Source organism: Cotesia typhae, unplaced genomic scaffold (assembly GCF_013202065.1).
Source record: "Cotesia typhae breed Kobodo isofemale line unplaced genomic scaffold, CoteBio_Ctyphae contig_23, whole genome shotgun sequence".
Lineage (NCBI taxonomy): Eukaryota > Metazoa > Arthropoda > Insecta > Hymenoptera > Braconidae > Cotesia > Cotesia typhae.
The window spans coordinates 861301-877358 of NW_027423729.1; the positions used below are offsets into that span (position 1 = coordinate 861301).

Here is a 16058-nt window from a genome sequence, read left to right on the forward strand (position 1 = left end):
ATGGAGATGATTACTATATAAATATACTTCTAGTCTTTTTCATGACAAATTGTTGATTTCTCTGGAATTGTGATGGTAATTTTAATGTAATATGACTTTTGAATTTGTACTGTACTGTTGTATATATAAATTTATATGACGAGAAAAAATAATAATTATTATTGTGTGCTCACGGCAATAAAGATGTATGTGATTTAAGCTGTTGCTATTGATTAACAAAATAGTTATTGTCAGTAACTTAGTTTGTTGGCGAGTAATAAAAATTAGGTTCATTAAAAAAATTTAAGAGAGATCCGGGAAAAAAGACTCGTTCAATATTTTATTGGCTTCTTCGAAAGTTAATGAAACTTTTATTAGATTTGAACGGATATCCTTTAAGTTCTTATTAATTATTCTATTGATTAAAAATAAAAATAAAAATATGAGAAGAATCGACTAAGCTGTAGGTATAAATAAATATTTATTAAAAACTATAATTTCAGCTTCAGTCAAAAATCGTAAAAAAATTCATGTTAGACATAAATGACTTATACTTTTTCCATGGAGGTATTTTGCCCAGATCTCTCTTAATGTTAAAAAAAATGCATGTCATTAAAGAATCAGCAATAATTAATAAGTAATTTTTTTTTTAACCAACGTATTGTAAAATAGTATTGCTAAATGTTTAGTATGTAATTATTATAATAAAAAAAATTACGTAAATTGATAGAAAGTATTATAAAAAATCTAAAGGTAATAACTACAGAATTATTGGATAATGTAATAATCTAAGCAACAAAAAAACATAAATAAACTGTGATGTATAATGTTCGCAATGGCTATTTAATTCGAAAACATTTATTTCTTTAAAATGAACTTATTTCTTATTTTTTTTTTTTTTTAAATTGAAAAAATTGATCAAGCCATTTTTTTATTTACGCAAATAAAATCATCGACAACAGTCAATATCAACTGATGAACTAAGTTTAATTGTATTTAATTGAAAAAAAAAAAAATAAATAAATAAATAAATGTAATACAAAAACGAAATTTTAGTACGTAATTCTATAGTTTGTTGTGAAATTCTTAAAAAATGTAATCATAAAAAACTGTATACAAATTAGCTCATTGTTAACATATCATATGACTTATGAATAAAAATATTTAATATTGAACGAATGAGTTCTTGGAGTAATTAATAAAATAATTAACGAAACACGAAATTCTATAACATATTTTTACTCAGAGGATAAAGAATAAGTTACGCAGACGCGATCGCAACCGGTCGCACAACAGGTGCACGTCTCATAGGTGAGAGACGGGGAAATCGTTGTAAAAAAAGGTAAGTAAAATAAAATAACATGAAACAAAACAAATGGAGAGAGGGAGGTAACCAAGGTGAGTGGTGGATTGAAGGGAACGTCGGTTTGCTCCATGATTCAGTTGCCTTTGCCTTTAGTCCAACGCCGGTTACTAAATCATTAACTTAAACTCTTTGTGTTCTTAACGAGACTCTAGTCAAAAGTTTTTCCGTTACTTTTTTTCTTTTTATTCTATGAATTTTAATAAACCAAAAGTGCTTCCGGAAACTCGAAAATTCACGGCAATTTTTCCAAAGTTTTCTTTATTATTTGCGGCTAATGTGAGTAAATATTTGTTAGAAAGTGAAAGAGGATGTCCTCTGAACGATTTCATAAGTACGTTTTTTAAAAATATTTTTTTGCTGTCTACTTTTAATTTAAAAAATTATTTTGTTATTGAACTCAATAAAAAAGATGAAAAAATAAATTATTTAATTAGTAATAAAAGGACGATTTAATTACAGAAGATACCCAAGAATTTCCTAGGAATTACGCAAAAAAAAAATATCATTTTTTAACAAGTATTGTCAGTTATCAGAAGTATTATCTAGTGATTAATCAACAACACTGGATAAAGAAAAGATAAAAAATTTCATTTTGTTAATTTCATCATATTTAATTTCTAGTTATTTATTTATCAAACTAAAACAAACGACACAGGTTTCCTTGTTTGCAAATTTGAAAAGAGAAAATAGTTATAAATAAAAAGTGTCGAAGTGACAAGTAGATATCGTAAATATATATTACTATTATTATTATGTTACAACAAAACTAAAAAAGAAACTCATCGTTCAGCTCATACTGCAGAAATAATAAAAAGAAGCATCAATGACTGATGATATGACTAGGACGAGAAAATTGTCATGTAGTTCGTTGCACTTGTAATTTTTCTAGTCTTAATTAAGATTTTTATCTCAGCTCAGCTTACGTGCGGACAATTTTATATAGTATAATTAAAAGAAAATGATAAGTTTTAATTTTACAGGAATCGACATCTCGAAAAAAATAATATTATTAATTAACAGAGCAAAAAATTTGTTTGTGTTATTTTTTTTTTTTTTTTTTGTTATGAAAATAGTTTAATTAAATTGAGCCAATAATTAATAGTTTAAAAATAAACAAGCTTGTATTTACACGAATAATTTATCTTAAACAGAGCAGCTCGTGATGGAGCTCTCGAGATCCTCAAAGAAGCTACGCGAAAGGATTGCAATACGCGAGATGAAGGAGGAATGACCCCTACACTATGGGCAGCTTTTGAAGGTCACGTTGAAGCATTGAGACTGCTTGTCGCCAGGGGGTACGTCTATTGTCTTTTATTCTCTAAATAAAACCATTTTCATTATTATCGAGAGTGAGATGACGATGAATAAATGGAAATTTTACTGACAGTGAGAAAAGAATGAAAATATTGAAAGAAATCAAATTGTGTTTGTTTTTCTTGGAGACGATAAAATATCATCATTATTATTAAATAAGTGCAAATAAATAGAACAATAAATCAATTACTTTTTGCTAGTCCATATGATTTTCACGTTTAGAAAGTTTTATCTTTACTTGTGTATTATCATGCTCAATAGCATGAAGTTATAGTAATAATTTAACGAGAATAAACAAAGATGACATCGATTAGATTCTAGGTTATTTATTATTATCATATATCATATCATATTATCAATTGTCGTTATTTATTAATCAAGTACTATTCCAACGACGTTAACGCGTAGTTGATAACAATAAATAAATATCATTCAACTGAGAGTCACTTTGAAACGTCATATCAATCATCAAAACTCTGAATTTAATTGTTAAAATTTAAAAAAAATATTGTTTTTTATCAAACTTTGATAATAATTGGAATTGTTTGATCGAAATTATTTTTATCTTTTAAAAAAATACTATACTAAGGCATCATATTACTTTTTTTTAAATTATATATTTTACCGGAAATAATTTTCGTTAAAAATGTGTGCGTGATACTCGAAATGTCTTTATTTTTCAAACCCATATAGTATCCGAATGTCGAAGGTACTTTTTTAAGTTTAAATAGGGTTGTCCGAGCAGTTAAATCGATAAAATGTATTAAATATAAATACTAGGGTTTATAAACCGTCGGCTTCTGAGACAAATTTAACGTATAGGAGCTTTTACGTATTAAACTTTTATTTAAAATAAAAAATAGAATCGAATAATTTCCTAATTGCTCCAAATTACAAATACTTTAAAAATTTTGTCTTTAATTAGTCTTTGTTGTATTAGTTTATCTAAAAATTTTTTTACTTTCTTACGCATAATCAGATACGATATAAATGAGTCAATTGAATTAAAAATAATAACAACAATGAATAAAAAACATTCGCAATCACTTACATTGTCTCTATATAATAATTTTATCTTAGATCATTTTTCGCTCATACAATTGATATTAATTCAATAGTTCCTTTCATCAAATCATCCCACGTGATTTAATAACACGATAATTTCATTCAAAAAATAGCTCATTAAAAAATATGTATAATATTTTTATTCAAAAATAATACGATTAAAATATCACAGTAAAATTTTTGAAACTCTTTAAAAAACATAAGTAAGCTCATGATTCATGAAAAATATGATGAAACACGTAAATTTAAATTTATATTTTTTTGTAATTCAAATTTCCGTTTCCCAACAACAATTATGAATAATGTAACGTAATAATGAACATAACAAGTGTTCGATGCACCGAACAGCCGGATAAACCACACGACAGGTGGTCCGAAAGAGCCGGAAATGTGCTATGGCGGTAAAGAGTGTAGCCATGTAGACAATAATTCCTCGCGCAAAAAAATATGTATGACTATATATAGATATATATGGATGAAGATAAATATACTCACCCGCACGTGTTTTCCTGATACAAATTGTATATAAATATATATTATATATATTTTATATATATGGTAAGAGGCATGCGTAGACGCCGGTTTACATACGTATGTTTATATGAATGTATATTATATATACGTATGAATGTATTGCGTGGATTGTTATGTACGTAAAGACAATCGGGTGTAGTGAGTGTGAAACAAAACCAAAGTAGAGTACAGTAGACCAGATAAGAGTAAAGCAAACCAGAGCGCACCAAACGAAACGGAACGTACCGGAATGGGAAGTTAAGAGATGTAATGCTTTTTAGCTACTATTATTAAAGAGCCCCCATTACCTTTACTCTGTTACATATATTATAAATATGCATGTTTATATGTTCACTTAACGCGTCATGTTATGGCACACTCAGGCGCCACAAGCCTCAAGAGAAAATAATGTTATCTAAGGCTTTCTATCTTTATATGTATTGTTGAAATCATGATATTAGAATCCCAGATATTTGGGTCAATAACTTTGTTTAATAATTTCTACCCTCGATTTTCTTTTAATTATACAACTACTATTAAAATATTATTCGTAATGGTATTATCACTTAATTATGTTTGTGTCTAAAGCATTAGGTCTGAAGCTTATTTTCATCAACAACGCATTATATTTAAAATTATACCCTAAAATCATTTGAATAACATGAGGCGCAATAAGATATTAATTCTTACAGCACAAACCTAACTATATATTTTTTTAAGTATTCGAATAATTTGTTAACTTCAATTTTGTTCAATAAATATGATACTCTAACAATGTATCTTGTGAACTATTGACATTATTAAAGAAATAAGCTTATCCTGATGTTACATTCATCAAGACCTTTCATTTGAGTACCCACATCAATTTTTCATATATTTATATATATTATATATATATATATATATATATATATATATATATATATATATATATATATATATATAAATGCATGTGGGTACTCAAATGAAAGCTCTCGATGAGTGTAACATCGGGATGAGCTTATATCTTGAAAATCTCTATCAGTTAACTTCAGTGTCTTCAATAAAAGACGTAGAATTTTTTTTTGTAATAAATTATTTGATAAAAAGAGCTTAAACATTTTCAGATGTTTCTTTTCAGATATTTCAGTATCAAATATAATCAATCATATTAAATAAAATAAACTTAGTTACTAAAAGTACTAAAATGGAAATCAACGTCAAAAACTCACAACCGTTCATCCTAACAGCAACAGCATTTTGGCGGGCAAATGACTCATTCACTCCTCGTTCATTCTCCAGTTGAAAAAAATAGCATAATTTATCATACTAGGTTCTTAAAATAAAACATATAGCCATATAACATACCTAACAATAATTAATTTCATTAATTATAATTTTTTAAATACTATATTAATTGAAACAATGACTCAAGATACGCGTTCTTAGCTGAGCTAGCCGGCTAGCAGCATAATAATTGTTACATCCCGATTCAGATACTTTTTAAAGATCTATTTATTTAAATAAATAATTTTCTTAATTAATTAGCGTGTAAAAATTACTCGGACATACTTTTTATAATTAATTGACTCGATTTTTTGGTCTAAAATAAATAAAAACTGTGGAGGAAAGTTCTCGTAACGTCTTTCTTGTAGTCGCCCAACCGCCATATTGAATTATCCTGCGCGCGCATGTCAGCTAGAATGAATTTGCATTTTTTTAAATTAGAATTTGCGCGCGTAATTTAAATTTTTAATTAACAGAACAATTTTACATGTTACTAAAAATTTATTAAATTTTTATAACAATGAAATTGTAATAAAAAAAGTTATAAATTTGAATTTTTAAAAATAATTATTTCTTTTATAAAATTTTAAGACTTTTCAAATCTCTGCTAATTTAATTAATTTTATAATTCATAAGTTTTAATAATTATTTATCAATACTTACTGACAACTAAATTAATAATTATTCCAGTGGTGATCCAGACAAAACAGATTATTTTGGTAACACAGCGCTTCATTTAGCAGCCGCACGTGGTCACGAATTTTGCGTAAAATTTCTCGTTAAATTTGGCTGCAATATTTGGTCTCTGGACATTGATCGACATTCAGCGCGTGAATTAGCAGCTATAAATGGTCGGGAAGATATTCTCCAATTTCTCGACCTCGCTCAAGCGGAACAAGAAGCTATTAATCGTAAAAAAGTAAACTGTTACGAGAAAAAGCGGAAAAGGATGCGGAAAAAGGTCATAATTATTATATTTATTATTAAAAAAAAAAAAAAAAACTATCTAACAATTATAATTTAATAAGTGACTAATTATATGTACGTTTTCTTTTTGTAGGTTGAAAGAGTACGTCAAGCGTCAAAAGATAGCTGACATAAAAGCAGAAAAAGAACAGAAAAAACTACTAAAAAATCGTGCTAAAATGGATATCATAGATACAATTAATAAAGAAAGCGTGTTACCTCATAGGCCTAGTATATTAACATTCAAAGGCCGTATGAAGCCTTCGCAAACATTTAGCGACATTGTTGGTACATTGTCAACAGCTTCGAATACAGCACGAAGACGAGGTAATGGAGCTGTTTGTCGTAAAGCTTTGGCAAAAAAAGCTGTCGCAACTGATGACTTTAAAGTTATTGAGGTAATTATTTTAATAAGTTTATTCTTCTTTTTATAATTAGATTTTACTTCCTAAAATCAATAAAAACATTTCAATATTAATTAAATAAAATAATTTAATATAAAAAGATCAAGAGTTTGATGGATAAATAGATTAATTGATTCTTAGATAGAAGGTGATGGCAAAAAATCTGTGAGAAGTCTCACGGGACTAAGAAGGGACTCAGAAGTGATGTATGTCGGTACTTATGAGACTCAAGCGCAACAACAGATAGGTAAGAGAGGAAAAATATCAGATGTCTGGGGCACCCTCAGTAAAGCTCAGAGCACGCCAGATTTATTGGGCGATCGAGATTACGATGATGACGATATCATCCACGATACCAATGGATTCGGGAAAAATAATCTTGTTGAAGAGGCTGTGCTTTTTCAAGAACCTGCTAGTATCTTCAACAGACCAGGATTTGGTTCTGTTGCTTTTAGACGATCGGTAATTTTTTTATGATTGATTATATTTATTTTATTCATTATTTAGAAGCTGAGTTATTAATTTTTTTTTTTTTTTTTTTTTTTTTTTTTTTTTTTTTTATAGATAACTGCAACCCTAGAGAATTTACCAGTAAGGCAAATTGATGATGACCACAAGTATAATGATGCCTTGGAGAATGCGATGAACAATCGAAAAAATAGTAATAACATCAACAATAATAATAACAGTATCAACGGGCGTAATAATGAGGAAATAAGCATTGGGAGTGCTGGTAGTCTCGCGAGACGACAGAATATGTGGGACGATGATCGATTATCTGGTAAAATATTAGACTTAGTTTTGAAAATATTTTAGAAATTTTTTTTCAAGTCTTTTTTAGCTTCTTTTTTTGTCTCCTTACAGTAAACACCCGCTGCTTATTTTATAATTTAAATAAATTATTATTTAGACTCTAAAAAATCTCAATTAATTTAAAACGATACTAAAATTTATTTTAACGAAATAAAAAAAAAAAATTTGCATAAAATAATAACATTTACTACAGGTGAAGATGATACTGATGAAACAGAAGAAGAATGGAGTCCACTTCAACGTTTTTTAGTGGCTAATAATTTAACATCGATACAACCAGTACTCGAAGCCGAGCAAATAGATTTAGAGGCATTAATGTTATTAACAGATAACGATATTGCTGCACTAAAACTTCCGCTTGGTCCACGAAGAAAGCTCACAAATGCAATAGCAACTCGGAAAGCTGCTTTCGTAACATCTCAACGTATTATTAAAGATAGTAAACTATAATTAACAATGTAATAAATATTAATATTATCATACAATTATTGTGTATAATATAAAATGTGAATAAATTTTTTTTTCAATTTATATTGATAAATAAATTTTTATCATAAAAAATAAATTTACAAGAACAGAAATTATTATTAAATGTTCCTTTTTTCATCAATTTATATAAGTGTTATTATTAATACGCTTACAAATATGATTAATAACATTTGTTTTTTTTTTCTTCTCATATAAATAATCAAAAAAATTTATTTTTACTAATAATATTTACTAATTAGTAATTTATTCGAGTGTTAGTATAAATTAAATTTTTTAATAATTATATTCTTAATTTACTATTATTACAGATAGACGGCGAACAAAATAATTATAAAAGTTTCTTTTTTGTTGATGAAAAAGAAGAAAATATATGAGCACCAATCGTGTATATGTCACGCTTTTCTTCTTCCGCATCTTTCACTCTCTTGTTCGTTTAATTTACTTTATTAATTTTTTAGTAATTAATTTAACGCAATAAAACATGTTCTGGTAAATCGGTTACTTACTGTATCATAATATATTTAATATTAAACTCAACGTGAGAGTGATTAGTTACACAATTTAACAAAAAATTCATTATATTTATCAATAACTTAAATTAACAGTCATAGATTAATTTATTTAACTAATAATTTTATTATGCATTTTTAATTCAAATAAATCTATCATTTTATTATTTTAAAAAAAAAAAAATAATAGATTTATTCATATGAAAATAATTGTAATTGTGCTGTAACAATAAATAATTTATTACAATTATTTTAAATTAAAACGGAGCAATTTTTTGAATTTCAAAATAACTTTTATCTTATTTACACGAATTCAATTATTAATTCGGGTGGACAAAAGAAATTATTTACAATTTTATTCATGATGAAATTAATATTTAATGAACCCGAAAAATTAAAAAAAAAAACATTAACTAAATCAAAAAAGTTTACTTTCTATAATTTATCATGAATTTCATTATAATTAAATTATAAAAAATTTAACAAAGTATGATGTAATATTTTAATTAGTTTTACAAACTAATTAATTAAATTATCAACGCTTTTGTAAGACTAGCAGTTTTGCCAATTTTGGGATAAAAATATTTTTAAAATTATTATCTGGTAAAATATTTGAACCCATGGTCATCTTAAAAACTATAATTATCAAATGACTACAAATAAAAATTTAATAAGCAAATATTAATAAAAACTAGCGATTGTCTAAAAAACAATGATTCAAACATTATAAATTAATGATAAAAATAAATTAATTAATAAAACAGTAAATTACATTAAAATATTGCTCCGTTTTTGATAAAAATTCCTAGGTAATTTTTATTTTCTGTGTTTGTATCAATCTGTTAACAATTGCGCTTAAAAAAAAAATAAATAAATAAATAAAATAAACTGTCGCAATAATCTCATTCCAATAAAATGATCTGTGCCAATTTTTTTTCTCTTTAAATTTTTTCCTACAAGATAGGACCCGAATCTATTTAAAGAACAAAACATTTATAAAGTTAGTCTCATCGTGTACTAGTTAAGCTTTAGAAAAGAAAAAAAAAAAAAAAAAAACTAGTAAAATAAAAATTGTACAATACAAATTTATTTAACTTAATGAATAAAAAAAAAAAAAAAAAAAAAAAAATTCTGATCGCGATTAAAGCTATTATTAATTCATTGCTATTATTTAATAATTAGTAAATGAATATTAATCAATATTAACTACATTACCTAGTTATTTTTTCAACTTTTCGCATTTAATGTTATTTGTTCCTTAATAAATACAATTATTAATTAATTAATTAATTAATCAATTAATATTTATAAGCATTATTTACAACCGAACAACAATACTCGTTTATAAAACAGTATTCTTCGGGGTCTCAATCGATTATAATTTAATTATTTTATAAATAATTTTGTTCTCTTAAATTTCAACTATCTCTTAAATAAATAAAATCAAAAATAAGAGTACGATTGTTAAACTATATCACATATCTACTAGATATATTCAATATACTTTGTACTAAAACGAAAGAAAAAAATTATTAGAATTAAATTAACATAAGAAAGACAAATGACATGTACGAATTAAACCTGGACCGAAAAATGATAATAATAATCAGTGTTCCCAGAAACTTTTGCTATCAGGTTTTTGAAAAATTATCGTACGCACAAAAAAAAATTTTTAATTAAATTAAAAATTTTTTGACTGAATATACATATTTTTTTTATGCAAAAATATTTTTATTTAAAATTCAGACATAAATTTACTCTTGAAAAATATTTACAAAAAAAATGATCACAGCAAAAATTTCTGTGTTAAATATTTATCACTCTTTTGTTTTAATTTAGCACAAAGAATTTTAAGGTATTCCATATTTCAAGAAACTTATAGAACTTTTTTTTTGTCGAAAAATAAATAAATTAATAATTCACCACCAAAATTTCAAATCAATTGACTACTTCAAATTATGTGATGTTTACGAAAATTATGTGACAAATGGGAACACTGATAATAATAATAATAATAATAATAATAATAATAATAATAATAATAATAAGAATAATAATAATAATAATAACTGTTATTATTATAGTTACAATAATAATAATAATAAATAAATAAGTGGGCGTATGGTTAAAAGATAAAACCAGTCCAGCCCGACGTGCTCTCGCATATTTAAATCGACCTTGAGACCCATATGCGAAACGAGGCACAGTGCGTTGCAAGTAATGTACATTTACACTAACCTTCAGTCATTATCGTACAATATTGTGGTGGTACGATAATAAATGAAGGAACCTAACTATTTTTCACATACTTTTACATATTTCACACACACACACACACACACACACACACACACACACACACACACACACACACACACACACACACACACACACACACACACACACACACACACACACACACACACACACACACACACACACACACACACACACACACACACACACACACACACACACACTAAACATATACGCGGATATAATATTAATAAAAATAGCTGCCTGAATTGTTATGGCATTTTATTATAGATTTTATGAGATTTACTAATTTATCAAATATAAACATTTGTTTCAATAAATTAATTAATTACTGAATTTAAATATTTACACTTGCTTTTGTTCATTTAAATTACAATACTTCATTATTTTTCCTGAATATCAAAATCAATACATAATGAAACATCATCCGAAATTAATTAATAAAAATTTATAGCTTGATAATCGATAGAATTATTTGAAATGTTTAGAAATAAATTGAATAAATCTCACAAATGAATTAATGAATTAATGAATTAATTATTAAATTGTCTTTTGATTGATTTGATTAAAAATCTCAGATAACTATTTATTAACATTTCCGCTTATATGTTACCTGTAGATATGTTAAACTATTTATATATATATATAATATGTATAATATTTATATTTATAATATAGAAATATACCAATTGATTAATTATGAATATACAATTATATTTATATACGTTCATAGCAGTGAGAATGTTATAGTAAACAAATCTAAGTATTTATATTTAATAATTAATATTAATATTTTCATTATTATGTAATTAAATTTCCTAAAGCTTTTATTCTACCGCATTATTCAATATTATTATTATTATTATTATTATTATTGTTAATATAATTATTATTTATATTACGTTTATTATTAGTTTTTATTTTATATCTATTGACAATGAGCTACGTTACGACTCATAATCGTAAGTAACAAAAATGTATTTACTTGTGAAAATTAACAATCTCTTAATTACTTAACTTTTTTTTTCCATTGGTGTTGCGATCGAAGTATCAAATAAAATGGAAAAGTTGTTTTTGTTGACATGACTGTTGTTGTGGTTGTTGATCTTGTAATTTTTTTAGTTGTTCAATCAATTAAGATGTAGCAATACATTGAAGGGTAGGAAGGTTTGAAGGCTATTTGATAACGGCACAATTCGTTACATGAAGCGTGAACGTTTGTGCGTAGGTGAGCCCATGTCCACGTCATGTGATGCCGGTCGCTTGTGATGCCGAGCAAATTCACTGCTTATGAATGCTGACAACTCTGATTGTCTTCCAGCACGCCGGGACATTGGTGATCCTGGATAAAATGATAAAACAATTTTTTTAATGATTACATCTCAAGACTTGAATTTTTTACTGTAATAAAAATTTTTATTTCATCCTTTACGGCTGGAAAATTCATTTAATTTCAATAAAACGTTGGTCGGTGTTAGCAATAGTTAGTTTTTATGCTATGCTACCTTCGAGATTAGTATTTTAAATTAATTTATTCTATGCACGCACTAACTTCCGGTACACTTTTGTTAACTATAATAGAGACTTGTATTTAAGTTAAAAATATTTGTCGAGTTCTTTGACATTGAGCTTAATCGGTATTGGAATTTACATTAAATAAAAAACCAAATTTTTTATTTTTATTTTACTTAAGGGGAGTATCCATTTGAATTTCAATCTAAAAGATTTCCAATAGTAAATAAAAATATACCACTGTTCGATAAAAATACGAAAATGAATAAAATGTTATCATAATAATATTTTACAATAAATTTTTATATTTATATTAAATTCTACTCAATCGAATTTAATATTTTATTAGACTACAAGAAAAAATTCTAGTTCAATACGCCTAGTATATATTAAATAGATTGAATAGAACTGAAAAAAAAATCAATGCTCATCTTGTACGCCAGGCAAATGTAGAGCATAGACAATATATTTAAGAAAAGCTAAATTTTTTTATATTTGATTTTTTAAACATTAATTAAAAAATTTAATTTGCACTCCTGAAATTAATTGATAATTTTCATTTTCAATATTTATTAATATACTGTAATTTTCTTTATAAACAAACGGAACGATTTTTTTAAAATAAATAAACCTCATCTTAACCCGTTAAGTTGCAGCTTGACTACAATTAACTATTTCGTTAACTGCAAGACAAAAAATCAGTTTCTATTTTAACGATCCCCAAAACTAAAATTATACATCATGTGTCCTCTGTTTTGCACAAAGACAATGTTGCTTTTGACTCTAACATAGTAAATGAGAATGTCAAAGAACTAGTATTAAAAAATCAACTTCGAAAAGAATTAAAGATCAATTTTATTACTCAATAACCCAAAGGATAAACTGATCTTCGGATTTTTTTAAACTAAATGATATAAAATTAAATAATTATTCACCGGTTAAGGCAATAGCTTCTCTAAAAGTATGAAGTTCTGAATCTTGATCAACTGGTTCTGGAGTTGGGGTTACAACCATACTTGCCGCAGGACTCTGTGATGGCGGGGAACCACACACCATCATACGAGGTTTTGGCGAGCTTCTGAAATAGAGAAAAGAAATAAATTTTAATAATCTGAAATTAAAAAAAAAAAAAAAAAAAAAAAAAAGTTTAAGAAGGACCCTTCTAAAAAGACTAAATTTAATCCAACCGATTGTATGAAACAATTGATTGAAATGACAATAAAAATTACCTATGAGCATGCGGTCTAGGTGGAGGTGGTGGTTTACCAGCCAGATACGCCAATAAATCTTCACGTCTAATGTTCCGTCTTTTCTTCCTCGCCCAATTCATTATTTCTTTACTTCTCTTCTGTCTCCCAATGTCAACTCCTAATTCGTTGCATCTCCTCATACCATCCAATGAATCTGTCAATAAATAAACAAAACAATAAAACCCATCGGTTACCCACAACAATATACAATACATATTGTTCTATAAATGAATTAACAATGATAATTAATTATCATCGTTATCAACGAATATCTACACAACTATTTAATGTCAATACTGTCTGATCTTGAACAAAACGATAGCTTCATACTAACAAAAGCATGACAAATATCTCGGTAATTATTATTATCATTTCAACATGAATAAAAACATTTAAATAAAGAGAAATAAATAAATAAATAAATGGATTAATAAACTTACTTTTGTAAAGAGATGTTACTGTTCCTGCAGCGGTTTGAAATGGTAGCCAAAGTGATGCACCTTGCGTACGATCTAATGAATAAATAAATAAATAAATAAATAAATGAATGAATAAATAAATAAATACATAAGTGTAATTATAAATAATATTTAAAAATAAATCGAGCTAAACAAAATGGATGTCACTTAAAAAATGGCTACACCTTCACTACTATTTACGCCCGACAAATATATTATTTGTAACAATTAATGAAATATATTGAAGCGTAGATTGCAATACTTCTCGAAAAAATCAGCCGTGAAATTGAATGAATAAATAAATACCTTTATAAAGTTGAGCAATGGCTGAAGCTGTTGTCTGAAAACCCGTCCATATTTGCTGGGAATAAATTTCCTTTTCGTTGTGTAATTGACTCTCATAATCAGGTTCTGATTCAATAGCTTCAATACACTGTTGTTCCCAATTTGAGTACCAGAGATCCATGATTTGATCTTCATCACTGCGGTCATCACTCATTTTTATTTATTATTTTTATTGAAAGTCTTTAGAAAAATTGTAAGCTGTTTTTTAACCACTAGTCTAGATATTTTATGTTGTTATTATTATTATTATTACAGTAATTTATATTATTATTAATAGAAAAAGTACTTAATTGTAAAACGAAATAAAAAAGTGATATCTATGAATAAAAAGTATATTTTAAAGACTGACGAGGGCTAAGATCTCGGATGATGATGATGATGAAGGTCAGGTCGCGGCCATTACAGAATTAATCTCGTGCTTTTATATACGTGTGCACATGTATATACATTTATATCAGGATGTAAGTGTGTGTATACACAATATATACGTATGTATGATATTGTCTTTCACGTATAAAATAAACACCAACCACACAACACTAGATTAAAATATTCCTATTACTTTTCTCGTAATTAATGCAGTATTTATTTGTAATTGGTGGATAAATCTGCCCGTTGAGACAGAAATTGCTAGTAGATGGGTAAATTATGATGGTGTTTGGCTAGATGTATGGTTAGTTGGTTGGTCGAGTTGATGGTACGTTATGGCATGGCGGATGAAATTCCAAACGATGAACTCACTCTTCCAACCAACAAATGTCTACTGCCGTATGCTCGCTACGAAATATAGTGAGCGTGAGAATTGTTACCATTCCTGGTAGCACGGTGCTCGGGAATAATAGTCATTTTACCAGATTCTCGTGAAGGCGCGCAGAGAAAATGGTCATATAATATGGTTACTGTTTCTAGTTGTCTTCTTGTCGTTGGCGCTTCATGACTAGATTTAAATAAACGCGGGAAGTTTTAAACAATGACACTGAAGTTGGCAGACATTAAAAATTGTTTTAAAATTTTATTTTAATGCAATTATTAGAAAAAAAAAAATTAATTAAAAAATTTCACATGTGAATATTAATAAAAATTACAAGTGGAAATTTTTAGAAGCATTTTTTTGTTGTAATTAATTAATTATTAAAATTAAAAAAATTTTTTTAACAAATTAATTACAATAAAAAATTTTTAAATTTGTTAAAATTGTCATAATCAACTTTTTTTCTTTTTAAATTGTTCATTTTTTTATGTATTATATTATATTTCTTAAATATGTTATTTTCTTATTAAATTTTAGTTGAATCATTAAAATTACTTGAATTCTAACGATAGTATCATTGAAAAATAATTATTCCGTCATATCTTTTAATTATTAACTAATATTATTGATGAATAACATTGTTTTTTTAGCTGATATTTTATTTATTCAGCTTGTAAATAAGAACTGAAAATCCATTTAAAAAAGTAAACAAAATATATTGTATAAATTTATTTGAATAATTTAGCTTCACGAAGAATTATTCAATCAAATTTTCTTAACG

At 26.3% G+C, this 16058-nt stretch overlaps 2 protein-coding genes across 2 annotated transcripts; one reads left to right on the top strand and one right to left on the bottom strand.

Moving 5' to 3' along the window:
- Positions 1–1420: 1420 nt before the first annotated feature.
- Sans (SAM_USH1G_HARP domain-containing protein Sans) lies at positions 1421–11131 on the top strand. The gene is given in 8 exon segments (XM_074238725.1): positions 1421–1676; positions 2497–2640; positions 6194–6420; positions 6423–6463; positions 6562–6867; positions 7015–7335; positions 7438–7654; positions 7880–11131. Coding segments are annotated over 8 exon segments (1536 nt in total). The 5' UTR covers positions 1421–1653; the 3' UTR covers positions 8137–11131.
- Positions 10994–15279, bottom strand: LOC141524717 (HUWE1-associated protein modifying stress responses). The gene is made up of 5 exons (XM_074238726.1): positions 14488–15279; positions 14164–14235; positions 13703–13877; positions 13409–13551; positions 10994–12303 (listed from the first exon to the last, which is right to left on the bottom strand). Exons 1-5 carry the CDS (start codon positions 14678–14680, stop codon positions 12161–12163), a joined length of 726 nt encoding a protein of 241 aa, XP_074094827.1. The 5' UTR covers positions 14681–15279; the 3' UTR covers positions 10994–12160.
- Between the last annotated feature and the right edge of the window lie 779 nt (positions 15280–16058).

Bases quoted from the DNA above. Each gene is read 5' to 3' on its own strand.
- LOC141524717 (XM_074238726.1), bottom strand. From the start codon at position 14,680: ATGAGTGATGACCGCAGTGATGAAGATCAAATCATGGATCTCTGGTAC. The intron at 13,878-14,163 runs GTAAGTTTATTA...ATTTATTGACAG, and splicing joins AGTAACATCTCTTTACAAAA to ATTCATTGGATGGTATGAGG. The intron at 13,552-13,702 runs GTAATTTTTATT...TCTCTATTTCAG, and splicing joins CCTAGACCGCATGCTCATAG to AAGCTCGCCAAAACCTCGTA.